General features: G+C 37.4%; 4 protein-coding genes across 6 annotated transcripts; 2 read left to right on the top strand and 2 right to left on the bottom strand.

Moving 5' to 3' along the window:
* Positions 1–183: 183 nt before the first annotated feature.
* LOC308407424 (forkhead box protein P1-B-like) lies at positions 184–11,387 on the bottom strand. 2 transcript variants are annotated; one of them, XM_080899057.1, is made up of 17 exons: positions 11,278–11,387; positions 8,521–8,661; positions 7,302–7,334; positions 5,400–5,537; positions 5,224–5,313; positions 4,367–4,487; positions 4,015–4,120; positions 3,805–3,912; positions 3,445–3,532; positions 3,054–3,131; positions 2,745–2,940; positions 2,507–2,583; positions 2,315–2,416; positions 2,063–2,190; positions 1,413–1,467; positions 1,106–1,269; positions 184–1,010 (listed from the first exon to the last, which is right to left on the bottom strand). In XM_080899057.1, the coding sequence occupies exons 2-17, from the start codon at positions 8,644–8,646 to the stop codon at positions 848–850; spliced, it is 1,773 nt and encodes a 590-aa protein (XP_080755183.1). In that variant the 5' UTR covers positions 8,647–8,661; positions 11,278–11,387; the 3' UTR covers positions 184–847. The 2 variants fall into 2 exon arrangements, with proteins under 2 accessions (XP_080755183.1, XP_080755184.1); XM_080899058.1 differs by lacking the exon at positions 7,302–7,334.
* A 1,197-nt stretch (positions 11,388–12,584) lies between these two features.
* Positions 12,585–16,568, bottom strand: LOC308406684 (eukaryotic translation initiation factor 4E type 3-like; the record flags this gene model as incomplete). The annotated part of the gene is made up of 7 exons (XM_080897847.1): positions 12,585–14,357; positions 14,449–14,604; positions 14,788–14,854; positions 14,940–15,000; positions 15,085–15,179; positions 15,480–15,552; positions 16,402–16,568. The coding sequence occupies 7 exons, from the start codon at positions 16,566–16,568 to the stop codon at positions 14,311–14,313; spliced, it is 666 nt and encodes a 221-aa protein (XP_080753973.1). The 3' UTR covers positions 12,585–14,310.
* A 171-nt stretch (positions 16,569–16,739) lies between these two features.
* On the top strand, positions 16,740–22,286 carry LOC308406683 (serine/threonine-protein phosphatase 4 regulatory subunit 2-A-like). 2 transcript variants are annotated; one of them, XM_080897846.1, is made up of 9 exons: positions 16,740–16,820; positions 17,740–17,821; positions 18,005–18,175; positions 19,240–19,333; positions 19,456–19,493; positions 19,668–19,742; positions 19,908–20,054; positions 20,300–20,586; positions 21,046–22,286. In XM_080897846.1, coding segments are annotated over exons 2-9 (1,104 nt in total). In that variant the 5' UTR covers positions 16,740–16,820; positions 17,740–17,819; the 3' UTR covers positions 21,336–22,286. The 2 variants fall into 2 exon arrangements, with proteins under 2 accessions (XP_080753972.1, XP_080753971.1); XM_080897845.1 differs by lacking the exon at positions 16,740–16,820 and adding an exon at positions 16,926–17,085.
* Positions 22,287–24,330: 2,044 nt separating this feature from the next.
* guca1b (guanylate cyclase activator 1B) lies at positions 24,331–25,677 on the top strand (the record flags this gene model as incomplete). The annotated part of the gene is made up of 4 exons (XM_080898353.1): positions 24,331–24,534; positions 24,954–25,103; positions 25,229–25,343; positions 25,553–25,677. 4 exons carry the CDS (start codon positions 24,331–24,333, stop codon positions 25,675–25,677), a joined length of 594 nt encoding a protein of 197 aa, XP_080754479.1.
* Between the last annotated feature and the right edge of the window lie 523 nt (positions 25,678–26,200).

Here is a 26,200-nt window from a genome sequence, read left to right on the forward strand (position 1 = left end):
AGCATGTCATAAGTCTGCCGCAAACATGCAGTCATTGTGGTTGGGGGTGACTGTTGAAAAGTAGTCAAATAGTTTCTAAAGAAAACAGAGTGATATTTTTGCTGAAAATGGCCCTATGCAATAAACAAGGATATTTTTATATGCCTAGATTTTTTCCTAATGAAAAATGAGACACACACACACACACACACACACACACACACACACACACACACACACACACACACACACACACACACAGTGCTTGTAATGAGTAAAGAGAACTAAACATTCCATAGGTGTGTTTGCACTTCACTTGAGCCAATAATAATACTGCCACCAACGCATATTGAATATTAGCGAATATTGCACACACACGCTCTCTCAAGTCACCGTCAGGTACTGTATGTGTGAAGCCATGAAGATGATTAACACATGAAAGTAATCCAGATATGAATGACTGATAAAGCCAACATTTTTTTTTTTATCCCATGTCTGAAAGGGGCTCATCACTTTTCCCTTGCCTTTGGCTCCTCTGCTCATTATGGTCCTTTTCTGTACAGATATATATATGTATTTTTTTTTTTTTTAAAAAGAAGAAGATTAAGAAGAAGAATCACAGACAGACAGTTTCACAAATGTTGTTTGTGATCTCACTTAACTATACAAAAAACATTTGAGAGCTAGATTAAAAACAAAAAAATAAAGAGACGCTGATAAATACAGAAAGAAAAAAATAACGGAAAAAGATTCCAAAGAACAGAGTGTTTGGTTACGTAGATGAAGCTGAAGTTGTTGTTTTTTTTGTTTGTTTTTTTAATACAAAGTCACACTGGCAGCCTTGCCATTGAGAAGTTGGACTTCAAAGTCAGAGGGAAGGCACACGGTCGAGATGAAGGCTGGGCCTCTCCGGGCTACCGTTGTTATCGTCTCTGTTCATCTCTGGGCTGTGGCCGTGCTCGTCTGTGCTCTCCGGAGATTCATAGGGATAATTTTCGCTTATCTCCTCATCCTCCTGCTCTTCTTTAATGCTGGTTTGGTAAACACGGAGAACGAAAATGTGATCAGACTTTAAATAGTAGGTAATTCAAATGCACTGAAGAGTTCAGTGAATAGGGACACTTACAAAGCCTGTGGTGGGGACTGTGTTGCACTGCTGTCACTTTGGTATCCAGATCCATTAGCGAGAGCTCCATTCATCTGCTCCTGGAGAACATGAGGCAAGGAGTGCAATGGGATGCTGCCCATAGAAGCTGGGTTGTATAGAGAGTTGCATTCTAGACCACCACCCTGAAAAAAGAAATACTGTCAGAGGTGTATTTATAGCACTGCTTAAACACATATACTATGTTAGGATAATTCATTCATCAAACATCTTTTTATTTGTAATACAATACACACAAACAACAAGATAATTAACATTTCTCTGTTACCTGAAGGGCAGATCCAGCTAGGCCTGTACGGTTCTGGGCGTTCTTCAGCAGAGATCTATTAGCATATAAATACAAGAGCACATTATTAAATTTGAGTATGAATACTTAAATGGTCTAAAACTATATTCATACTTCTGTCCTGGAATTTTACTGAAGGCAAATGTTGTTGAATGTGTAAATTCCCTCTAATATTCTTAAAAGTGTATTTGTTTGCAGAAGCTGTGTGCATGGAGCTGACTTAAGAGGGATTCAGAAATGCAAGCTCATCTTAAACGCACATTTTTAACTGAAATAGCAACAGTAACTAAGGGTGATAGTGTTAAGTTACATTTCTCTCGATCTGAAGGAACTACGAGTACTGCCAAAATATACAATGGCGCTCCAGGTCTGTTTACTAAGCAAAGTCCACAATAGCTAAGAGTTTGAGTTTTTTTTAGCATTTAATCATTTAACATCTGCAATTCTAACCCCCCAGTTTTTTTCCATTTTCATCATAGCACAGTCCCAAGCCTTTAAAACTCCATGACCTGTTGACAGTAAATACTCTTTACTTGTGAGGTAAAACTACAAGGTCAAGTTCCTTGATGCCAAGCGTCTGACTTCTAGTAACATCTGAAAGTGCATGGCCGTCACGTCTAAAGTGTACATACCCGTTACCAGCAGCTTTCTGGGGCCGCCTCCTGTGAAACTCAATCTCATCTACTGTCCACACGGCTCCCTTCACGTTCTCCAAACGTACAAAGCATTTATGGAGACTGAGGTTATGTCTGACTGCATTCTGCAAAATATAAGAAAATCACACATTTAGGAACTCCACACTTCAAGTAAGGAATTAGCTTCTTTTCCCGTTTCAAATTGAAATCTTTAATGACATTTAATATACAGTATATAAATATCAATACCTTCCAAGTAGCTGCATTACGCCGGAAATATGCAAAGTTTCTTGTGAACCAGTTGTAGATTTCATTTAATGTCAGCTGATTGCGAGGTGATTCAAATATAGCCTGAAAGAGACAGAACATGTAAGAGAGGCTCCAAATAACAGAAAAGATGTAGTGATCTGCTTTACGTGGCTGAAAAAAGTTCCACATTACCTGTCTGATGAGAGAGGCGTAAGTAAATGGAGGCCTAACTTCTGTGCTCAAGTAGAACTCCTTATTATCAATTATATCTGTGTAAAGACATTAACAAGCCATATTTACACATATGCACAATAAAAGTGAAACATATAGCAAATATTTCCAATTATATCTCAGTAGAAGCATATTTCAGCACTTTTGCCCCATGAAAACATTATTAATTAAAAGCTGTGACTTGTGATCTCACAGTTACCTTGGCTTACAGAGCGGCTGTATCGCCTCCTTACAGGGGTTCCAGTGAACATGCTATTGGGAGTGAGAACTGAGGGAGATTCGGAGAGTGGTGTCAAGGGTGTGGATGGGGCCGTGGCACTCTGAGAAATGCTCATAGGAGGAGGGCCTTTGGGCAATGTTGCCTGGGAGAAAGATGCATTAGACACCAGATTAACCTGAAGAAAAAAAGAACAGAAAACAAAGCAGTTAAGTCAGCAAAATGTTGGTGTAACTAAAAGCAAAACACTATTTATTTTAATTGAAGGAAACAGCTGTGGCAGGTTCTTACAGGCTGTGCTGCAGGTTTGGGTTCAGAGGATTTCAGATGAGCCATCATAGCCTGCAGTCGTTCTTTGTCCTTCTTCAGCTGTGTTAAAAACGAAAGGCAAAAATAGAAGTTTATGGATGGTTAATTCTGTGTTACATGACAATGTGAAGTTTGGTGTGGAAACTACTTCTTTCCAGGCCTCCTGAGAGGTGTAAATATAAAACGCTGGTGTGAAAACACACCACAACTGCAAAAATTTTCACATACACTTTGAGAGTTAAAAAAAAAAAAAAAAAGACTCAACACAACACTAATCATCATAGTTGCATTTCATTTTTTTAAAGTTAGAGAGGGAAAGGGAAAACGAAGCAACAAAATCTAAAAGTATTAGGTAAAAGAAAACATGTTGTACCTGCAGTTCTAGCTGCTGTACCACTTGCATCTGTACACGACATTGTGCTGTACTCTTGTCATCCAGTGTGTGTTCACTGTTTAGATGTCTGCAAACAAGAAAATTCAAAATCATGGCATGCTTCAGGGAAACAATGTCCTGCACAAACAGGAGGGAGCAAAACAAAACAATGCTAAAGTATGCTTCTGTAATGCAGCAAAAAAAGCACTCACTGCTCCTCACCAAAACATTAAATATACTATATCATTGCTCATATGATAAATATATTACTTTATCATTTATTGCAATGGCGCATCCTTGTATATCCAAGTATGTATGAATGAACACCAGTTTAGAGGAATGCTAGATTTCAACACTCACTTGAGAAATGCCTGAAAGTCCCCAAAGACCGTCTCACAGCCAGGCCATTTACACATCCCATTTCCATACAGAGGATGGCTGTTCTGTGTATTTTCATCCAGCGGACCACTGCGAAACACATAATGCAACAGAGTGAGTGCACTGAAAGCTAGATACAAATAAATGAAAAAACAACTAAGGTTTAGACAAGACTGGAAATTTCAAAAGCACCTGTCTTTTCTCTTCAGAAGAGTTTGATGACCATTGGTGGTAGATTGTTGACTGGAAGACTCTCTGGTGTCTCCACCAGCTGACAGGATGCTACCATTCTCACAGCCTAAAAGTGCACATGTACACTATAGATAAATTGTTGTATGATACAGTGGGATATTACTGCATTTTACAGAGAAAAATTTCCTCGAGATGATTAAGATCACGATAAAAAAAAAAAATCACTGTTTACTTAAAACCTAACATTCTGGCAATCACTAGCAAAAACCAACCACTGTAACTGAAAACAATCTGTTTAGGTGTTTGAGCTCTGCAGTAAATGAATCTGCAACAGGGAGTGTTAGACACATACCTGGGGGTGTAGCTGGGCTGGTAGGAAGCACAGACAGCAGGCCTTGCCTCTGAAGGTTGAGGAGGTGCTGCTGCTGCACCTGAAGGAGCTGCTGCTGGATGGCAATCTGCTGGGCTGTCAGCTGTGACAGAACATCAGTCAGTGAACTCTTTATCTGTTGCAATATTGTAATTGCCAAATGAACTCTTTCTACTGATTGTTTGCATTGAAATGCAACTGCAAACTGAAATAGAACAAATCTGAGCAAGAACAAACCCACACTTGCTGCCTTGTGCACTCAGACAAGCGTAACTTTATCTTACGATTTTCTATTAAGAGCCAACAGAAAGTACATATTGTGAGTGGCAATGGATAAATGATTTTAGGACAGACTGATGATGCCTTGCTGCTATACAAATTCATGCACACAAGCTGTGTGGCTTTTGATAGTAAATGGGACACACAAACACACTTGCTGGTACCAAAGTGTGTACTCAAGTCCACAAGGCTTTCAAGTGTAAATACTGGGAAAGAGCAACGTATACTTTCTGAAGATGTGACGCATATAAAACATATAATCCTGATATATTTAGAGAAGAAACAGTATACAGCAGCCTTTAAACTAATTGGGAGTCATAAAAATCGTTCACAGCTTATAAAACATCAGATATAACCTCAATCTGCTGCTGTTACAGCCTAGCTTTAGTGCTGTTTTATACATCAGTTACAATCTACAAACACAGAGCTAGAACTTGTAAAAGTATTATTCCAGGTAAAACAATATGAGCTCTTGGTAATACCAAATACCCTAATGTTGATATCTATACACAGTGGTCTCTATAGCAAATAAAAAATAACGCTTAACAAACAAATCTTACCTCTTGACTAACAATCCCAGCATTCTTTTGCTGCAGCAGCTGTATATTAAGCTGCTCTTGCTGATTCTTGAAGACCTCTTGAATTTGTTGCTGCAGACATGTTCATACAACTGGAGTTAACCTCACAAATAAATTGTGCTCAGTGTAGAAGAGGAAAAATATTAAGCATACATTACCTGGTGTAACATGAGTGCTTTCTGTTGCTGGAGCAAGGCTTGAAGCTGTTGGGGACTGAGGACTTGTTGTTGTGATGTCTGCTGCAGCTGCTGTGGAGCCTCTGCTGGTGGGGTCATCATGGACAATGACACTGGAACCTTCATCAAAGACAAAATAGAAAGGTTAAAGTCTATACATGGGACACAAAAACATGAGGAAATCAAGCCTGTGAAGGACATACTGCTGCACTGACAGGCAAGTATAATAATACACAAAGGATGTCTTTTTCTATGGTTGTGCATACATGCTACAACAAATCTATGCAAGTTCTAACCATCTGTGCACTTACATGTAAACAAAAAAGTTTATTGTTTTTGGCCATATGTGTATTTTCCCATCCGACTTCTTCACAAGACTGTGCGCTGCTCAAACAAAGCATGTCTGTTTAGGATCACCCGATTGCTTGGCCAATCCACATATAAAGCAATTTTCTTGTATTATCTGAAGTTAATGCTTTGTAGCAGAAAACTGGCCACTAAAGGGACATACTGTCAAACCTACTGTTGTGCATGACTGCACCTCTAATTGGTTTACTTTGTAAATAAAACTTCAAATAATAGCGGAAAAATATGACACATTCCTAAAATCCATGCTGACATTTTCGCATGCATTGTCTGAAATGCAAAGATAATTCATTTTTGGTATCGTGTATAATTTTTTTTTTTTTAAAAAAGGGACGATAGTGCAAATGAGAGAGGCTGTATTTCACAGTTCTTAAATGAACTGGATGTCAATTACAATGCCTAAATCAGTTTTTTTCTAATAAATCAAAATCAATTTGTCAGCAAACAACTGGAGCTACACACACACCTTGATCAAATTAAAAACAATATTTAGAGTTACTCACAGTACTAGTATTGTTTGTTATTCCCACAACCGTGGTCAGTCTCTGGGAAATGGTTTAACAATCATTTCAGCCAAAAATGTACCCAACAAAAACAACAGCAGCACTGGATGGCTTAGGGGAATTAGAACTCCATCAAAACAACAACAACAACCAGTACCACAAAAACAACAACAAACATCCTGTGCTAGGCATGCAGCAATTACCACACCCTCCCCCTCACTGTCAAGCCTCACAGCTCAGGGGATGTTTACAGTAAACATAAACAGAGTAATCAAAATTGCACAGAGATATAAATAATGAATAAAAAAGCATACAGAGCCTGTTTACGAAAACAGAACTTGAGATTCGTATTTTAATTAAGGTCTGAACCACAAACAAACATTTCTCTCCAAGGCAGAGTCTGTTTTGAATCGGGTAAACAAACTGACAGTGAATTTCACAGAGGCTTTGGGCTAACAATAACAGATGACTGCCTCTTAGTTTGTCCTTTCTTATGAAACTCAATGCTGCAGAGGTGGCCATCAAAGCAATGAAAACAGGTCTATCCCATAGACAGAGCCAGTTGGCCCCTCTATTTTTCTGTGGACACCATCAACACAACAACAGCCTTTGCCTAATCCCTGTTGCCATGGTAGCCAGCAAGTCCAAACATCTTCTGTTGTTGTTATTGTTGAAAGTCATACCAGTGAGCAACTGAGTGTAAACACAGATCTGTTCCCGCAAGACTGGTCTTGTGAACTCTGAGATGACTGACAGCAAATAGAAATGCTAAAAAGTTGCTGAAAAACAAACACAGTATGCTTCCCTTTATGAGATGTATTGCTTACTAAAATGTCCTAATAGATGTGGCTCAAAAAAGGAAACTCAAATGAATTCAAGTTTTAAAAAAAAAGCTTTAACTCATGCATAGACATACAGACACAATTTAACTAAGCACACAAATTGAAAGAAACAAGCCTTCTGTCACCACAATTTTACAGAACAATTTTTAAAAAAAAAAATTAGTTCAACAAACCTGATAATCTCCATTGAAACGTTTATCTGGGCACTGAAAAAAGAAAAATACTGCTCAGCAACAAGGCTCTGCCTCACAATCTAACACAGCCTCTCTAACCTACATGATGTGAGCGTGAACAAAACTAACAATGCAATACTGATCCCTCTGCCAAACAGGAGTTATGCTCTCCATTCCCATTCTAAATCTCAGCACCAGCTCCCCCATCCTTGTGCTCCCCTTCAGAATAAACATAAAATACTGCAGATTGCAGAAACAGAGACAAATAAAACAAGACGGTCAGGGTTTAGGTTTACGTGCTAAAAAGGCAAAACAAAGAACCTCAAATTATCATATAGCAATAAGCTGTGCACAGAGTTCGATGGCATCATCTACCTGGTATGTCCAAATAAGTGTGTGCCGCTTGGATACCAGGCTAGTTATACATAAAATCAAATCCAGAATAAATATTCACGTGTAGAGAAGAAAACATCTGCTTCAATTACAGGACAAATTTGTAACATTGTGGACAAACATCTTGACACATCCCCAATACAACTCCATGGTTTTGTTACAGAGTAGCACATATACACTGAAGAGAGAAAACATTTAAGCATTTCTGAACAGAATGCAACTTGCTTCAGGGCAGCAACAAACAAATGATTATCTCTTAATCAAGATTCTGAAGCATTTAGTGGTATCTCCATGTCATTTGCTTGTTAGAATAGAATAGAATAGAATAGAATAGAATAGAATAGAATAGAATAGCCCTTTATTGTCATTGTACATGTACAACGAAATTTTGGTCTAACAGTGCAATATCCAAAGATAATTATCCAGACCAACCCATTAGTTGGTGACCTTATATTTATATATTTATTGATTACATATATCTGAAAAAATTTCTTGGGGAAAATAGTTGGAAATAGTGTAATTATCGGGTCAGTTACATATTAAAGCAGCACTGACTTTAATTAACATACTCTCAGACCTGTCTGCAGCACATGTCACAAAGTTACAGATTAATCTGTAAATCACATTGCAAACATACAAACAAAGAAAATAAATTAAATAAATTAATGGATAATTGTGATTCATTAATATTGTCATATCAATAGATAGATAGATAGATAGATAGATAGATAGATAGATAGATAGATAGATAGATAGATAGATAGATAGATAGATAGATAGATAGATATTCTGATGTGCTGAACAAATGCAGCTGAGAGTGACTGACCCTGGGTGCCTCTGGAGGAGGAGTTTGGCTACTCCTCAGTCGACATTCATTCTCAGTATGATTCCCGTTCTCTGTCTGATTTGTTTGAATGGTGTGGCTTGTTGGATCTGACCGAGACTCATGCATCTGGACTTCTATGACCTGTAAATGGGGGGGGGGGGGGGGGGGGGGGGGATATGAACCATTATAATACATTTAGGAGGGCAGACAAGGTGAATGCAACTGTCTGGACACCTTTGTCAAAGCTAGTATTTCACAAGATAATAAGAAGCCCATTCTTCAGGATAACTTAAGCAGTATTCAGCAGTCTTTAAAATTACTATGCTAGAGAAACTCAACTTCTACCAAAGTCAAAAAGTACTTTGTTACAGCCCTACCCTGCAATACAAACACGCTCTTCTACAAGGGAGAGAGAAGGACGGTAGGTCTATTTGTTGAATAACTGAGTGCTGCCATGGCTACTGTAAACACAGGGGCCCTGGGTTCGTGTTTATGTGCAAACATATCTTCCTTCTGGAACAATTTACCATTAACCAGGTGGTGCCATAAACGGCTGTGGCAGGTAGTACAATGCACAAGTAGGCTTTTATGTATACAGCTTGGGAGTGTTTGAGTCAAAAGCCAAGCAGCATAAACAAAGATAAATAAAGTAGGCAAACAACTATAAGCAGATGGAAAGCTACACAGAAAACCCGTAATGAAACAGACCACGCAGCTTCAAGGATAAAGCCATTATTTTCAGCAATACCCACAGCCACATATTCAAGTCTGTTTAATCTGTTAATCAAATCAATCAGTTAGGCACGACTGAATGTCAATGTCAACATTTTGGAAACATCTGACAGACAATCTGATAAGATTACATACACTCAGATAAAGTTGTGAACAAAATAGTAGCAACACCTTGCTTAGAAAAAGAAAAATCTTTGAAAACGTGGGGGTTCGTAGAATAGAAAGCTGTGTCTAACAGTGGTGATGTGTCATTCACTGACGAGTCAAAACTTGCTGGTAAAAAGTAGGTAATTCCTACAATTTATAACATTAAACATAACTGATTAAAACAGACAGCTGTTGATGAGACATCCACAGTTTGCTTCTGCTTTCAGGATTAGCTCTGTAGACAGAGGGCAGTGCTTCCAGTAAAAAGCTTCTTTTTTTTGTCTTAAACAAGGTTGGGGGTTGCTCTTAGTTTTAAAATCCAGGCCGAATATAGTGTGATTTCCTCACAGGTTTTGTTATGCATGCAACAAAACAGAATTTCATCCAACTGTGCTGTAGTGCCAGCATTTTTGAGATGGACTGAACAGCAAGTGCATTCATTTTTACTGGTCTTGCCTCAAAGGCAACTTTCTAGTAATGAAAACCAATACTATTTTTTTTACGTAAGCAAACACTGCAAATGGGCTTTTCATAAAGAAATAAATCCTGTACATGAATATAGTTTGACTAATTCCATGGATGAACTACTATGTCGTATCAGTAAAAGTCAGTAACTAAAGCTGAATAATATACTCTTTAACTGTTAACTTATGTAAGAGTGATACTGACAAAGCTATATGATACCCATTTTCTCAGAATTATATTTAGTAGACTGCTGTGAGAAATCTATAAAAGACACATGCATGTGCTTAAAAAACGAGAGAGAAAAAGACAGTGCTGAGTTTTGATTTTGTAGTGGATTTGAATCTGGGTGGAACCGGGTGGTAGTCCTTTACATATGGATCTTACTTTCTAAAGTGACTTTTCTTTTAATCTTCATGCTAAACCTGGGGTAGATTTTATAAGCCTAAAAATGGAGCCTTGCTGTGGTGCAGAAACCTGGTTTCCTCTCAGACCAGTCGAATGAATTGCAATTTGCTGAAAGGTTAATGTGGATTTTTATCCATTTGTGCCAGAAAATGTTGCTAGCATCAGCTTCAGATCAACAAAAACAAACAGTACATTTTAACATAGTATTGTTACATAATATCGAACTTCCACCCGGCTACACATAGTATTGTTACTTAAAATGAATTACAAGGCGCTTAAATCTAACCCATTACAATTTACATGTACCAGCTGAACCAGTTGCTAAGTCTAGGTTTCAGTTTGCTTTCGTCTACGAGGTACGACTGCCCATCTTAAGTATAAGCATTCAAAGCGATAGGCTGGTCTGTGCAAGACATACGACTGTTTTAATAATATAGTCATTCCACATTTAACAAGCTGAGGTTGTATTGTCTGAAGTTAACTCAGCGTCACGCCTAACTACATCCAGAGCGCAGGGCACAGCCGAAAATTTCAACACCCACCCAACACCTAAAATATCAGCTTAAAAAGACAAATGAACGTTATCTGAAACAGACATTATTTTGTTAATTAAAGCAATGTAATTATCAATGAGAACGGAATCGATATCCGTTAACATCACCACTGCAATCTGAGATTTCCGTTAAGGACTTGAGCCATAAGCTAATATAAAACACGCATCCGGAGAAAACGGGAGGTTAGAAAGTCTGCATGTTAACTATACACATGACCTAGCCTTATCGAATAACAATAAATAACAGGCAGAAAAACGGCCAACACTGCGGGAAGCATTTTCCTTCAAAGTAGCTGCTACAACAAAAGCTAACAGCAGTCTTGACGCTAGCTTGCAAGAAACGTTTCTCTCTCCTCTTCGTTTCGCTCCCCACGCTAATATAACAATACATGTAATGTTACATTTTGTGTTCATTTAATGGGTGAACGCGCTAGGGTGAATTAACGCTTACTCACAGAATTATGTACACGCGGATAGTCTTTGACTCGGGGTGGTGTCTGAAGCAGATCCCTCGGAGCAGTGCCTTCCTCGGTACCGAGCTAGCCACAAGTTGCTAACAGAGGGCGTGGCCTAGGTAAAAGTAAACAATGGTGACGTCAGGTTCACACGCGGACTGTTTGAGAGCGGCTTAAATTTTGACGCATTTTATCAGGAAACAAAATCATAGTTTCTTGTCCATAGAAGAAATAGTCTCCATTCTGAAGTACAGGTCCACGGCCTATTTATACAAATGTGAATATTTAAAATAAAATAACAAAAAATAAATAACCCACTCTTCGAATATTATCCAAAAAAAAAAAAAGAAAGCTTATCAACGTTTGCTTGTATGCACTCATTTTATAAAGTCTGCATAGGTGGCTTCAAGTGTCAATCAACAGAAAAAACTTCTACTGTATCAGAATTTAAAGGATATTTAAAAATAAATAAATAAATACAGTTTTAAACTGGATTAGTAATAATCATATTGTTTTCGTAGTATATGTGACAGGATGTGTTAATTTATGTAGTTTTTAACCATTAGCATGCACTGAGGTTACTCAGTCTAGTGCAAAAGGGCGCTATTTCCACTTTCTCTGTTGAAGGTAGGTTCGCCATATATTATTTTAGTACGTTCTAAATGTCGATTAATACAAAATTCTGTCTCAGTACTTTTGGCAGGGCTGTTAATATGGACCTTACGGGTGACAAAACTCCGCAAGGCTTAATGATAATCGCAACAAAAACGCCAAATCTTCAGCAAAGACAACTAGAGTTAAGAGATGAAAATGGACCCTTCTATTTGCATACCCGTGCTTCTATGTGACCGCAAGAGGGAGATATTTTACCTGTGGATGGCATGAAATCGGATCCATAAGTACATTTGATTTTTGTTTCTTAAGAAACCGACAGCCACGTTACAAATGAAAAAAATAAAAATAAAAAACGAAGTAGTTTATCATTTTCCCCCCCATTCGCTGTACCGTAGGGTGTAGGGTTAAGATAAGATAACCTTTATTAGTCCCACACGTGGGAAATTTGTTTTGTCACAGCAGGAAGTGGACAGTGCTCTGCATATATTACAGTACCTTAAATGCTCTGGCAGTGATCTTTGGCAAGAAGAAGGGAAGACACTTCTAAAACATGACCTTTTCTGGGACTCCTGTCGACAGTGTTTTTCTATTATGATAGTACCTAAAATTTCAGTATATTCTTTCATATTCAGTTTAATTAAACTATAGCAGAAAAGTATCAATAAAAAGAAAGAAAAAACATGAAAGTTTGAACATTTTTATTTCTTTTAAACATCATCATACAAATCATACAAACAGAAGACTTTAACAATGTAAACTGCTGATGAACACAAGGCACCATCCAAGATCAACAATCAGTTACAAGGTCTGAGATCTGCAATGACTAGTCAGCTGTACATGTGCAAGGAAACGCTATTGTTATTCTCTTATCCTACAGTATGTGCTCTTAACGTTACTATAAAAACGAAACGTTACGGGTTAAAGAAAGCAATTTTGGCAAGTGCTATATTCATCTAGCAGAGTACTGAAGCTGAGCCACATTACAAATACGTCAACATTTGATTGATAAATGACAGCAGCAGTCTTTCTGTTGGTGTCAATGGTAATTTTGTGGAAATCAAGTCAATTGTATGAGTATTGCAGTATCAGTTAAAAAAGAAAAAAGAAAAAAAAAGCTCTGTTGAAAAGGCGCCTTTTGTGAGACATTTTAACATGAATTTTGACAATGCTTAAACATGGCTGATTTTAAATTGCACATAGGTTTACTCATATGACACCACAGAGGCAACGAATTTTCGAGAAACTAAAACCACCTTAGTACAACAGAAATAAACTATCACTAATGAACTTTTTTCCTGTAGTTTTGGCATTGCTGCTACAATAACATCTCTTCTTAAAAATATTTAAATTGGCTCCAAACAGCAACAGCTTCTTTGTGCCCTCGTGATAGCTTTCTCTGTGTTGTGTATTTATTGGTCATATTTTTCTGGGGGCAGTTTTATGTACTTCAGACTTAAGAGAATACATAAAAACATTGCACTTGATTAGATAGGTGACACAAAACCAAATTGTATTTGGTCTCAGTTACCACAACTCCATATGCTGTTAACTCCAGAGGGATTATGAGACGTCTTATATACACACAGTACAAAGTGCTTGATATGGAGCAGAGGCTTAAATAAAAATGACAACCACAACACGGCAAATTTCCTACAGAATAGAAATTATTGCATATATTTCTCAGCATCTACTCAAGGTGTCTTGTGCACCAAGGTCACTTTATTGTAACACTAACATATTCTTTTCCCCATTCTTCTTATTCTACACAAGAAAAAAAAAGTGCAATTTATATTCACATAGTCGCCTTACAGAATACTAATTATTCATCTTGTCCTGAACAGACAACAGTATTTTCTTACTGTAATTTACAAAAAGATAAAATTGTTGGCTAGAAAAGCTGTGTAATGTGTTGTTAATATAAAGGTTTGCTTGTGATACTTTCTTTGCTCAAATTTGCCCCAAAATTAGATGTAGTTCAAAGACCTAGCTTTTTATGTTCTTGGTAAACTACACAAAGTAAGCTAGAATACATCTACACAAATTACTGTTTTGGTTACAATTCTGTAAAATTGTGCAGTATTAAAATAAAAAATAAAAATAAAAAAATACTTAAAACATACAAATACTCCTGTAGACATATTTAAACTAAAATGGCTTTACTTTAGACTAAAACAATGATATTTTTTATCATGTATGACAATAATACTTAAAAGATGTGAAATTTCCTTGACTTTGAGGCGTTATACGTGAAATACATTGAGGTAATTAAAATGATACATGAAGCAAATCGAATGCTCCAAAATTTGCCCCAGTATTATCACACCCCCCCCCCCCCCCCTTCCCAAAAGAAAATTAAAACACGTTCATGAGCAAAACAAAACAAAACAAACCCACACAAAAAAAGGTTCTTGAGAGTTGCTAATGTCTTGATCTACCTCCTTCGAAAGCATGGTGCTCCTCGTGGGCTGAAATATAACAGAAGATCTTATCACATCTCATGATTTCAGTCATTAAAAATGATAATACCGCACCCAAAGAAAAGAAGAAAATACTCACGTTTATAAAACACCGCTTTAAAAGGTACTTGTGGAAGGAGCTCGTTGATCCTTCCTATGATGTTTGACTCGCTAACACAAGAAGCATTTCCATTCCAGACCTGAACGACATCTTCTCTGTCTCTTATACTAACGCTGACTCCAACTACTTCATCCTCTGTAAAAAATAATAATTATTAAGCATTTCTGACTCATAGTGTTTGCAAGAGATATAGATAGATAGATAGATAGAGATATATATATCTCTATCTATCTATCTATCTATCTATCTATATATATATATATATAAATAAATAAATAAATAAATAATCACAGTCAAAAACATTTAAAAGAATTTTACCTGCAGCACAATAATCACTGAACTGCTCTCCAATAATAGCCAAAAGCAACTCCTTCCACACAGCAGACTATAAATGAGAAGACAGCTTTATTTAATGATCATGAAAGTAGATAGCGTACAAAACAAACGCTTAAATGTGTTGTAAAACTTACAGTGCATTCTTTGGGTACTTTCATTTTCCACACACCACCTTTGGCATTGCTTTCTTCTTCCCTGTATGCAAACAAGGAAGTGCCATTACAAATGATGAAAATGACATCATGTGAAAACAAATGTTGCTCTTGAGGTTCATCTCACCAGAGTGGTTTTCTTTCTCCTCTCATCAGATGATAGCTCCATCTCAGCGGCAAGCTGGAGACCCCAGGTATGTTGTTGTAAACTCTCCAAAAGTTCTACTCCAGAGCAAAGGTGAACAGAGGAAATGGGTCATTTTATTGAACCATTTACCAACACACAGAGTACAGACATTTGGCCTTGATGATATTTTGCAGTGGCCAAAAAGAACTTCCTCATTACTCTTATCTACACACACCCACTGATAAACTGGCATTCCTATTACAAGACGCTTAGTCAAGAGCTGAAAGTACTTTGAATAAAATTATGAATTGCTTTTAAATACAAGGACATCAATCATAAACATTTTAAACACCAACCACCAACAAATGTACAACCACTTTGTGTAGTCATCATACCTGGACAGTCTCCACAGTGTAGATTTTCTTCAAGTTTGACTCACACTCAGCTGCTGTTGTTCCTGGTAGAGATCTATCATGAAAAGAAAATCAGATTCTACCTTCTTTTCTTTTTTAAATTCAAGCTTATAAATATCTCAGATCAACTAAATAAACCGTTTTTCTGAGCTATATTAATCACATGTGTCCAAATCATGCCCTTTGAGCAGACAGGATGGGGTAGAGAGTTTTTTTTTTTTTTTTTTGGGGGGGGGGGGGGGGATCAGATGACAAAAAACGCCAGTAAACAGTAAACAACACTGACCCCGTTTGAACACTGCACCCTCTGATTTGTGCACACAGTGGACGATGGGCTTGTGTAACTGTGTTGCTTACTTAGTGTGATTACTTAGTGTCAAACTAGAAACTTTATTGAAAAGTAAAAGTAAATTTTACTTAAACAGAAGTAGTGACTCACTAAACAATAACAATCACATGAGCAGCAACAGAATAACACCTGTGCTAATAAGAACGTACAGTGACCTTATCTGAAATCACACCGAGTTATTAATATTCAGGTAGCCAGTCATAATTACACCCTTTGCTTATTTTAAGATCCTTCCAAGAAGAGGAATTGTTTATGTAGGTCAGACAGGAAACAGTTGGCAGATAAGCTGCATCACCATTACCAAAAATTTTGTATGTGTATCTCGTGCAATGTTCTTTTCTGATTAAATAAAGAAAAAACAACAACAATCCGCGTTTTGCTGTTAAGATCACTTGTTATATTATCTAAGCTGCAATGCCTGACTTACAGTAGAGGCCTGATAAATTCATTTCCCCTCTTTGTTCTCCATAAGAGGTCAACAACAAAGAGTTCACCCAGACAACTACAGCAACTGCTAAGACAAGCGGGAGTAGGTGAAATTAAACAGTTTCTTACCTGTCGAGCCAGAATGTCCACGGAGAATGTAAAGGCAGGGTGTCATTTCCATTGTTATTGTTATTAGAAATCCCTCCCAAATTTCTGTCACTGATATGAATGTTGTGCTCCAGCAGACTCGGGCTGGATGATGAGCTCAGTTGTAATGCAGCTACTGGAACTGCCATCGTTACCACTGAAAGCCAAGTGACCACGTATTAAAAACTAGCCGATGTCTTGCTTTCACTGTTGCCGTCGTCCGCGGTGTAAATATATAGGCTCCTTAGGTAAAACTAACCACGATCAGCTGCTGACTCATTGGTCGCTTCACCGGTTTGCGCCGTCACAACACAAAACGATGACGCCCCGCTGACTGCCTGCGGCATCTACAGCGCGCCAGAGCGATCGAGAAGTTTCCGTCACGTAATCCTGCACATCCAGTAAATGAAAATATTAATACCTCCGCGGCGAGAATAACAAGTATTTTAATTTTAGCAACTTATTTCTTTGCGGGGGGTAGAGCTCTGCTTTGTTGATCTTCGCGTCTTCCGCAAATGTGAATACGTAATTGCTGACATGCGCAGTCGTCACTGCCACCAGCTTTGTTGGGTTGCTACCTGCTAACGTGATACTAACCTGCAAGTATTTCTTGCCTGTGACTGGCCACAGCAATGGACATCGACGCATTGTTGGAAGCGTTTCAAGGCAATGTTTGCAGTTGTTAAATGAGTTATTATTAGCTTAATTATTTCCTTTATGTTTGGTTTAATGCCCTGAGCAAAATGTCTCATGTTTGCTAACTACGTTATCTCGTAACTTAGCTTATCAACAACAACTAGCGTTTAGAAGAAGCATCTAGCGTCTCTGAATTCAGTCTCTGCATGATTTCACCATTTTAATGCTGTCTTCTGCATGCAAAAATTTCGTCTTCACACACTTTACACCTTTTTATTTCCCCACGGACGCTTAGCGATTATGTAAACAGCTAGCTTGATAACGTCACAACATGCTGCTAACAATAAAATGCTAGCTAACTAACTTGTGGGAACTTTCCATATAGTTAACTGAGAACGGTTTGGGGATTTTATGAAGTTGCACTTAATATTTGGTCTTCTTTAATAAATGTATTGTCTTTTGATGCAGCAGTAAATATTTTAATTGATGTCACTGTAATTTGGAGAAGCCTGAAACCAAACATTATCTTCTCAGGTTATTTTAAAAGTATTCAACTTTCATATTTAGTTCAGTGCAGCCGCATGCATTTGTTTTATTATCTTGGGGATCAGCGTTGTTTCCTAGCTTGTTTTAAAGTTATTAAAGTTAAACTTTCTTTTTTTTCCTCAATGTTGGCTTTTGCAGATTTTGAGAAGAAAGGGAAGAAAGACACCTGTCCCCCATTGGAGCAATTTTTGTGTCATATTGCCAAGACGGGGCAACCGATGTGAGTACCATGGGTACATGTCAAGAACGATGGCTACACCCATTTTCAAATTTTACACAACTGCACTTAACAATTTTACACTTTTCTTTTTGCCAAACAGAAATACTGACATCAGTTTTCCTGCAAATAAAATCAGCAGTGCCCTAGCAGATTTGTTTAAAGCAAACTTGCATTGTCTTACAGGATCCCATGGTCACAGTTCAAAACATACTTCATGTTTAAATTGGAAAAAGTCATGGATGATTTTCATGCTGCAACACCAGAACAGAGAGGACCACATAATCCCAATGTAGATATTGTCCCATTTGAAGAAATGAGGAAGAGGATCTTAAAAATAGTGGATGGATACAATGGGTGAGTTGAGATTATAATGAGCAATGGTAAACAAATCCTTAGTCACAACTTCAGTAGTGACTGAGTTTTAACCAATAGTTTTTATTATTGGTATTCTTATATGCTGTCTGTTAAATCAAAACATAACCACAAAAACGTTTGAGCATGCATTTTATATAAAAAATGTACAAGGTTTACTCATATTTTATTCTGCCCACTGTGTGCTGCACTGTGACTAACAGGGTGGGCAATATACCCTCATAAATTATATCACAATATTTTAAGAAAATCTGCAATAATGATATTTCTGATAGGTGAAAAAATACTGAATTGCTAATTGAATCTTGCAGGCAGTGTGACTGCAGTGTGAATCTACTGAAACAAGATGCCAACAGCAGGCTTATAGTGCAATAGCAGTGACACAGTAGTATACCGAGTGTTTTCCCCTGGAAATTTTAATTAAAAGAATAAAAGAAGTGTTTAACAATACCCAAGGTATCTTAACATTATAACTCTTTGGGAGGTTGCACAATATTGTGATATAAAAAATGAACAATGGGATGTGATCTTGCTATCATATAGAGTACAACTAGCAAGCGCTCCAGCAATGCTGGATGGAGTCATTTGTTTACTTTTGGGCCTCACATCACCAACTGCTAGCGTCTCCTGCTTAGTAGCCTGGGTGTATTCAACAGTGTTTGGTGAAGCAGATCTATTGATTCCACCTTCAGTGAGAATAGTTTTTGGGCATATTTTGCAAAGTAACGTATTTAGTTGGAAGCAGCCTTTTTAGGTTCTAAAATCATTGCCTTGCTCTCAAATATCTGTATTTGAGCAATTGGTGTGTGCGTGGGAACACTTTTAACACTTTAAAACAAACTATATGAAGTGTTATGTTAATAAGCAATCTCACTAAATTATTTGCATCATAGCTTGTGATCATTTATGACTGTGGCTGACCAGATACATGCAGATTATTCTTTTTTTTTTTCTCTCTCTCTTTTTTGCTGCATGTATTAAACTCTTACTTGCTTATACTCATCATCATCTGTTCCCTGATCCTAAATATTTCTCTAACTTTACAGAATCCCATTCACCATTCAGCGTCTGTGTGAACTCCTTATGGACCCTAAGCGAAACTACACAGGAACAGACAAGTTTCTCAGGGGTTTGGAGAAGGTGAGCAATAAACCATATTATCTTAGTATTTGAACAAAAAGATAAACAATATTAGCATATCAGAATGTAAATGTACATTTCATGGCTTGAAAAAAAAGCTTATATTTTTTTCTCCTTTTCAGAATGTAATGGTGGTGAGCTGTATCTACCCCACATCAGAGTGAGTACATTGGCTGTTAAGATTCTGTTTCCTTTGCTCTTCTGTGTGCTGTATTTTTCTCAAGCTGCTTCTGTTGACAGTAATGGTCCCCTGAGATTTTATGCATTATTATTGAGTCACACTTACGGCAGCCATTTAACAGCCAGTTACCTGTGCCTTTCTACCTCTTTAAAGGAAAAATGGGGCATCCAGTATAAACAGAATGAATGGGGTGATGTTTCCTGGCAACTCTTCTCTGTATACAGACAGGTGGGTGCAAAATGTCAGTGACTGATTTATACAAATTTGAAATTGCTTCATAAACTGCTAACAAGTGGGAACATTTTAAAGCCGTATTACATAAGGACAACCACAGTATAGTAAAGACAAAGCTATCTTGCCTGTCAGAAATAATAGTTTGTTCTTTTGGAGTAGAAATGTGAATGGGCCAGACACACCAAAACCACTTAACAGACCAAAGCTGTCATTGCCAACATCACTTTCCACCAACGGGCTCCCTGATTGTCCAGTCAGCAAAGAACCAGAGCCAGCCACAGAGGAGGTGGAGGAGCAGTGCGTAAGGTAAGTTGTTTGATCTGGTAATATGTCCTAACAAGAGTGTTTTATACTCTTGACACAGTACTACACTACACTAATTCCTGCTTTTTAGTTTTTTGTTAGTTTTTTTATATCTCCTCTCTTGACCTCTCGTTTATAATTAGGTTTTGTCAAGACCCTGCCTTAAGAAAAAAACAAACAAAGAGCAACTCATTGGCTGGCATTTCAGTATATAATCTGTTTAACAGATTTTACTGTGTTTGTTTCAGTGAAACCTCACTATCAGAAGGTGAGATGACGCCAAATAGTGGGATAAAGAATAAACACCCAGAAGAAGAGGATTCTGATGGTGATAAGCAAGAGGTGAAGAGACTGAAATTTGATGAAACGGAGGAGAATGAAACAACAAATGAAAAAAATGAGTCGTCTTGCCATCAAGGGCCAGAGAGCTCGCCAGAGAGCTCGCCAGAGACACCAGAGTCTTCAAAACACTCCTGTGGTCAAGAATACAAAAGTGGAACATCTTGTGACACACCTAGTGTATCGGACAATCATGGTATGTGTTCATGATCCTTATTTAGGCTATTTTATGACTTCTGACACTACAGTAATTGATAGTGTCTTCATAATAGTTGCATTCTTATAAATCCAAATACACAGGGGCTTATACGTGTTACAAAAAAGACAACATAGATCTTTTTAGTACAGATCTCTTGGCTGTTGCCATTTCTCTGTAGTAGAACATAAATGCAAACTGACTAAAACCTAGTTAGCCTAAAGTTAAAGCAAGATTTCTGTGCCCTTCAAACAGGCAAATGATCTGAATAGTTTTGTGAAAATCTCTCACCTTATACCTTCTTAGCTTCTGATAAAGGTGCATTGATGTGTCTTTCCATATTAAAGTATTATTGCACTAGTCTTTAAATTGACATATTCAGCTGGATAGCCTACCAGTTAGTTGCCGCAGAATGTCACTTAAAACATCATGTTAAAATACCTTCTACTTTGCTTCCAGAGCCAAAAAGCACACAATCAGGACCCTCTGAGGTGGAAGAAGACTCATCTGAGGATACGGCTGATCACAGTCTGAAGAGCGATAGCACTGTGGACAAATCTGAGCAGCCTGTTCCATCAGAGGAAAGTTTTGAGCTGGACAGTGGGGAAGGAAACAGCAGCGATGGAGATGACTTAAGCAGTGACAAGCAGATACCCTCTTCCAGTAATTCACCAGACCTGTCAACAGAGGGCGTTGCTGGCATTTCAAAGAGTGCAGAGACTGCAATAGAGCCTGGGGAACTTGACTAACTTCAAGGCCTGTCTGCCATCTGACTTTTTTTTTCTTCTTTTTTTACACTGTATGATACCACACCAAGGGTATATCTGTAGCACTGTGGACCTGTAAGGACCAAGAGTGATGTGAACCTCTAGATTCCTCACAGAAGGATCTTTTTGTCCTAATCAGTTTCAATTCTCAAGGCCTCACATCACCTGGTCTTTAAACTGGAAGGCATGGATGTAAAAGAAGATTATGGAGACTGCCTTTTTCACTGTTGACTAAAAGTTTTTCTAATCTTTTTTCCCTGATTTTTATATCTGAACGTAATAATTGAACCCTAATAACTAATGTAACTGATGTACTCTGAATTTTCATTATTCATTCGGCATGTATTTCCATAAAGATATGTTTGATAGAGTTTGTTTTAGCCTAAGCACAGTTGTTTTGACTATCTCACTAATGAATGTGTCTCTTAAGGTGAACGAGGACACCTGCCATATAGAATGTGAAGCAATGCTTCACATATTTCTGTTTGCTTTTTCTATGAAGCACATACCGTAAATATATTTCTTATTAACATTATCTTGCACTTGTCAGCTTTGACCCCTTGAAGGATGTGGAAAATGTTATAGTTTTGGTTTTCATTCTATGAAGCCAGTATAAAACGGTATTGTAGTAACCAGTTTGGTTAGATAGAATATTGCTTTTGCTTAAGGGTAGCCATTTCTGCATCAAGCCCTGTAAACAGAATACAAGGTACTTTTACACTGTATGTATGTCATACCTTAGTTTACAGTCGTCACTTTTGATAATTAGGAATTTTTACAGTATGTATCAGTATGTAAATCAGTTTTTGTAGACTTGTAATAAATGTCCACTGCCTTCGTAAAACTGATCATCGCTGGAAACTGAAGGCTTGCGCTTGTATCATAGTATTCATGGAAAGCAATAAATGCTGAAATTTGAAGTGTACCGTACTTTGCCCAGCTGGTGTTAAGGGAGTTGCTTATCCGGGTTAATGTTAACACAACAATTGTGTCCAGGGAATTATTGTTTAGCTGCACTCAAAATGTTATGAGAATAGAAACATTTCCTGACATTATAAAATTTTAGCCCAGAGAAAAATACGAAATTTTATGTACAGTTGTTGTCTGTATCACCTATCTGTTGATATCTAGCATTTTAGTCACACTTGTGAAATCATTCCACTCAAACGTTCTGCTTTCAGCGATATATATGTCGATGTTAGCATAGTTTATTTATATGCTGGTGGTACACCATAACCTTAGCCAAAACATGAGTTTGATAGCATAGTGTTTTTCAACAGCCACATTATTAGGTGCAAATGTTTAATGTAAATGTCTTTGAGGCATTTGGACTTGGTCACGAACACTTGTTAAAGTTCAAAGCAAGTCTCAGAATAGGAAGAAAGGGTGATTTGACTGACTTTTGTTGCTAAACAGGCTGCTCTGAAACTGCTGATCTACTGGGATCTTCCCCTGCAGTCTTATAGTTTATAGAGAAAGGTATAAAAAAGAGAAAATAACCAGCTTGCAGCAGTTCTCTCTGACATTATTTTACTAAGCTAAAACTCTAGAAGTAACAATGACACACACACACACACACACACACATATACATACATATATATATATATATATATATATATATATATATATATATATATATATATATATATAAATAATACATTACAGAAAACTGCCAGGCATGGGTGTAGAAACGGGTGATCAGCACAGGTAAAAGCCTTTGTACGATGACTGGGTGAGGGGGAATATCTCTTGTGTAAGACAGGTGTGAATCATTTTAATCGTGCAAGGATATCATCCAGTGACTCCTCAATGGCCTTGAAACCTCTAAGCTAAGATTATCACTATTCCTGTTGTCAGCGCATATTTTAGCCAGGAAGGAAATGGGCCAAGCCATGTTTTCACCTATAAACAAAAGATAAGATCCTGCTAACGCTGGTGTTCTATTGAAAAAGTATAGCTGTTTCCAAGTCTGCTTTCTACTAAAAAAACCCCAAAACAACAAAAGCCTGCTTGATGTTTGACCCTTTTCCAAAATAGAATTTCTATTTTGAGATATGAGGTGGATTTAAATGCACATCACTAGTGACAACAATTTTATTATAGGCTTCAGTAAGACTAGAGTGGGCATTCATAGAGTAATCAGGGTACCAGTTAATTACCTGGCACCTGAAGGTCAGGGTTTCCAGGGATAACTAAAGGACTGAGCTGAGTGAATTATCAGACGGGTCAGGAGCTTTCTATTTTGGAATAGATTACTTATTAGTCCACAGGTAATACTTTATTTTAATGTGCTTGACCTTTTGTTTGATCATTCTATCAATTCATTTGATTTTCCCCTCAATTATATAACCTCAAAAACTAAAATTTGAATTCTAGCTCTGCTTTGTAAAGCCTTAAATCACTCGATTCAAAACTTTTATACACTATACAGACTTTAGGCCTTAGCTTTGGCATTTTATGCCTTAAAGTAAATTTAAATCATATAATTAAATAATAATACATTTTAATTTGTGAAAATTGAATGAAATCAGAGATCCTTAAAACCCTTTTATGTCATTTTCCCCCACAACTTTTACACACAGTATTGTTTTTCTTCTAGTTTAGTATAGATACAAGCAGCAGCACAATCTTCTCATAATCTGGCTGTGGACTAATTGAATTTGACAAGTGTTCATTTCTAATCCTTTATCATGTGATCCATAGCAGTCTGTGTCTCATCCTCACTTTCAGTAAGGATTTGCCACAATTGAGAGCCGAATAACAATTCAGCTTCTATGGACTTTCATGCCATATTGGTCAATTTGGTTTTTGCTGATTTGCACAAACTTAGCCGCAGCCACTGACTCTGTAACTGAGCACTTTTTTCATTTTGTAATGTAGGTGGAAGCTTAAAAAATGTAACCAGGTCAAACCAGATTTGTGTAATGTAAGAGATAATATTTGTTATTTTCAGCAAGAATAAAAATATTACCAACATGGGTCAACGCCTGAGTGAAGAGAGTGACCAAGACAAGGAAATCGATGTGGCGGAGCTGCAGGAATGGTACAAAAAATTTGTTGTGGAATGCCCAAGTGGAACGCTGTTCATGCACGAGTTCAAGAGTTTTTTTGGCGTTACTCATAACAAGGAAGCTGCAGATTACATTGAAAACATGTTTCGAGCATTTGACAAAAACGGAGTAAGTACAAACTTCAGTTCTGTCTCATTTTAACATTGTTACCAAACTACACAGCAGGACAAGATATTAATACACATTTGTTGATTCGGAAGGTTGCTTGTGCTGTTTCAGCTGATGCCCATTATCATTTTAAATATTTGAAGGGCAGAAAACTCATTTGCAGCAATTTTGAGGGCTAACTTAATTTGTACAAGTAAGGAAAAATGTCATAAATGCTCATGTATCAATTTCACTGAGAATACTTCTTGGGTTTTCAGGGTATACACAGCAAGCAAACTGGATGTTTCAGCTTAGCTCTAGGAATAATGGATAATTTTCCCTATTCTCTGACAGGTTAAAGTCCACACTGAAGTAAACATTTAGGTTCTTAGTCACATCCTTGTATTCCTTCACAACATTTGAACCTTGTGTGCACACAGGACAACACCATTGATTTCTTGGAGTATGTGGCAGCTTTGAACTTAGTCCTTCGAGGAAAACTGGAGCATAAACTTAAATGGACATTCAAAATGTATGACAAAGATGGAAGCGGGTGCATCGACAAAACAGAGCTTCTAGAAATTGTGGAGGTAATATTTACTATTTTAAAGTCTCCATGCGTTCTGCGTAGTTGATATTATGCAGCTGAATTGACTGACTAATGAACTTTAGTCAGTGAAGGAGTCACTGTAACATATTTTCCTGTAACTCTCAGTCTATTTATCGGCTGAAGAAAGCCTGCCATGGAGAGCTGGATGAAGAATGTAATCTGCTGACCCCAGACCAAGTGGTTGACCGGATATTTGAGCTGGTTGATGAAAATGGGGATGGTGAGTGTTTGCAATGGTTCCTAACGGCTTAAAATGTTCCATGGATGATTTAAAACACCTGTGGCATTGTGAAGCACTAATTGTAAAATTGTATGCGTATTCGTTATTGCTTGTTTATATTAAAAGGATAGGTGGGTGCAAGCTTTACAATGGTCATCTATCAGGAATGAAGAAATGTATACTAAGAATAACTGTCCTGCGTCACTTAGGGGAGCTCTCACTGGATGAGTTCATCGATGGAGCACGGAGGGACAAGTGGGTGATGAAGATGCTGCAGATGGATGTGAACCCCGGAGACTGGCTCAATGAGCGACGCCGTAGTGCGGACTTCTAGGGGGAAGCACAGACCGTCAGTCTGTCATGCACAATCCTGATGTGTAACTATTCATATTGTGATTTTGTGTATATTGCAGTTTATATGTATATAAAATAAAACACTGATACTGTCTGACTGCTAACGTGCTATATGCTGTTGTATCATATTTAGATACATGTCCACATCAGTGCTGAGATTTTCACAAGCTTTCATTTATTGCTGCGTATGATGATGTAGGTTTTGTTTGTCTGCCCTTGCTTTATTTTCTTATATGTAATAATATAAGCAAAAAAAAGAGTTATCCAATAAACATATTAATAAATCACAATAAATGTCAAATGTGAATTTCTTAAAACATAAAACACCAAATAAATTTAGGAGACCACAGGAAGTAGCCAACTTTTATTGATAGGCGTTGAATAAAAGACTTCTAAACACAAACATTAGTGTATAGTGTTAAAAATGGGGTTCTATTAAAGTATGCTTTGCAATTATTCTAATGAAAAAGTTAAAATATTTGTTTTGCATATGTATCTGACAA

The sequence above is a fragment of the Rhamphochromis sp. 'chilingali' genome (assembly GCF_963969265.1).
Source record: "Rhamphochromis sp. 'chilingali' genome assembly, chromosome: 12".
In the NCBI taxonomy this organism is placed as follows: domain Eukaryota; kingdom Metazoa; phylum Chordata; class Actinopteri; order Cichliformes; family Cichlidae; genus Rhamphochromis; species Rhamphochromis sp. 'chilingali'.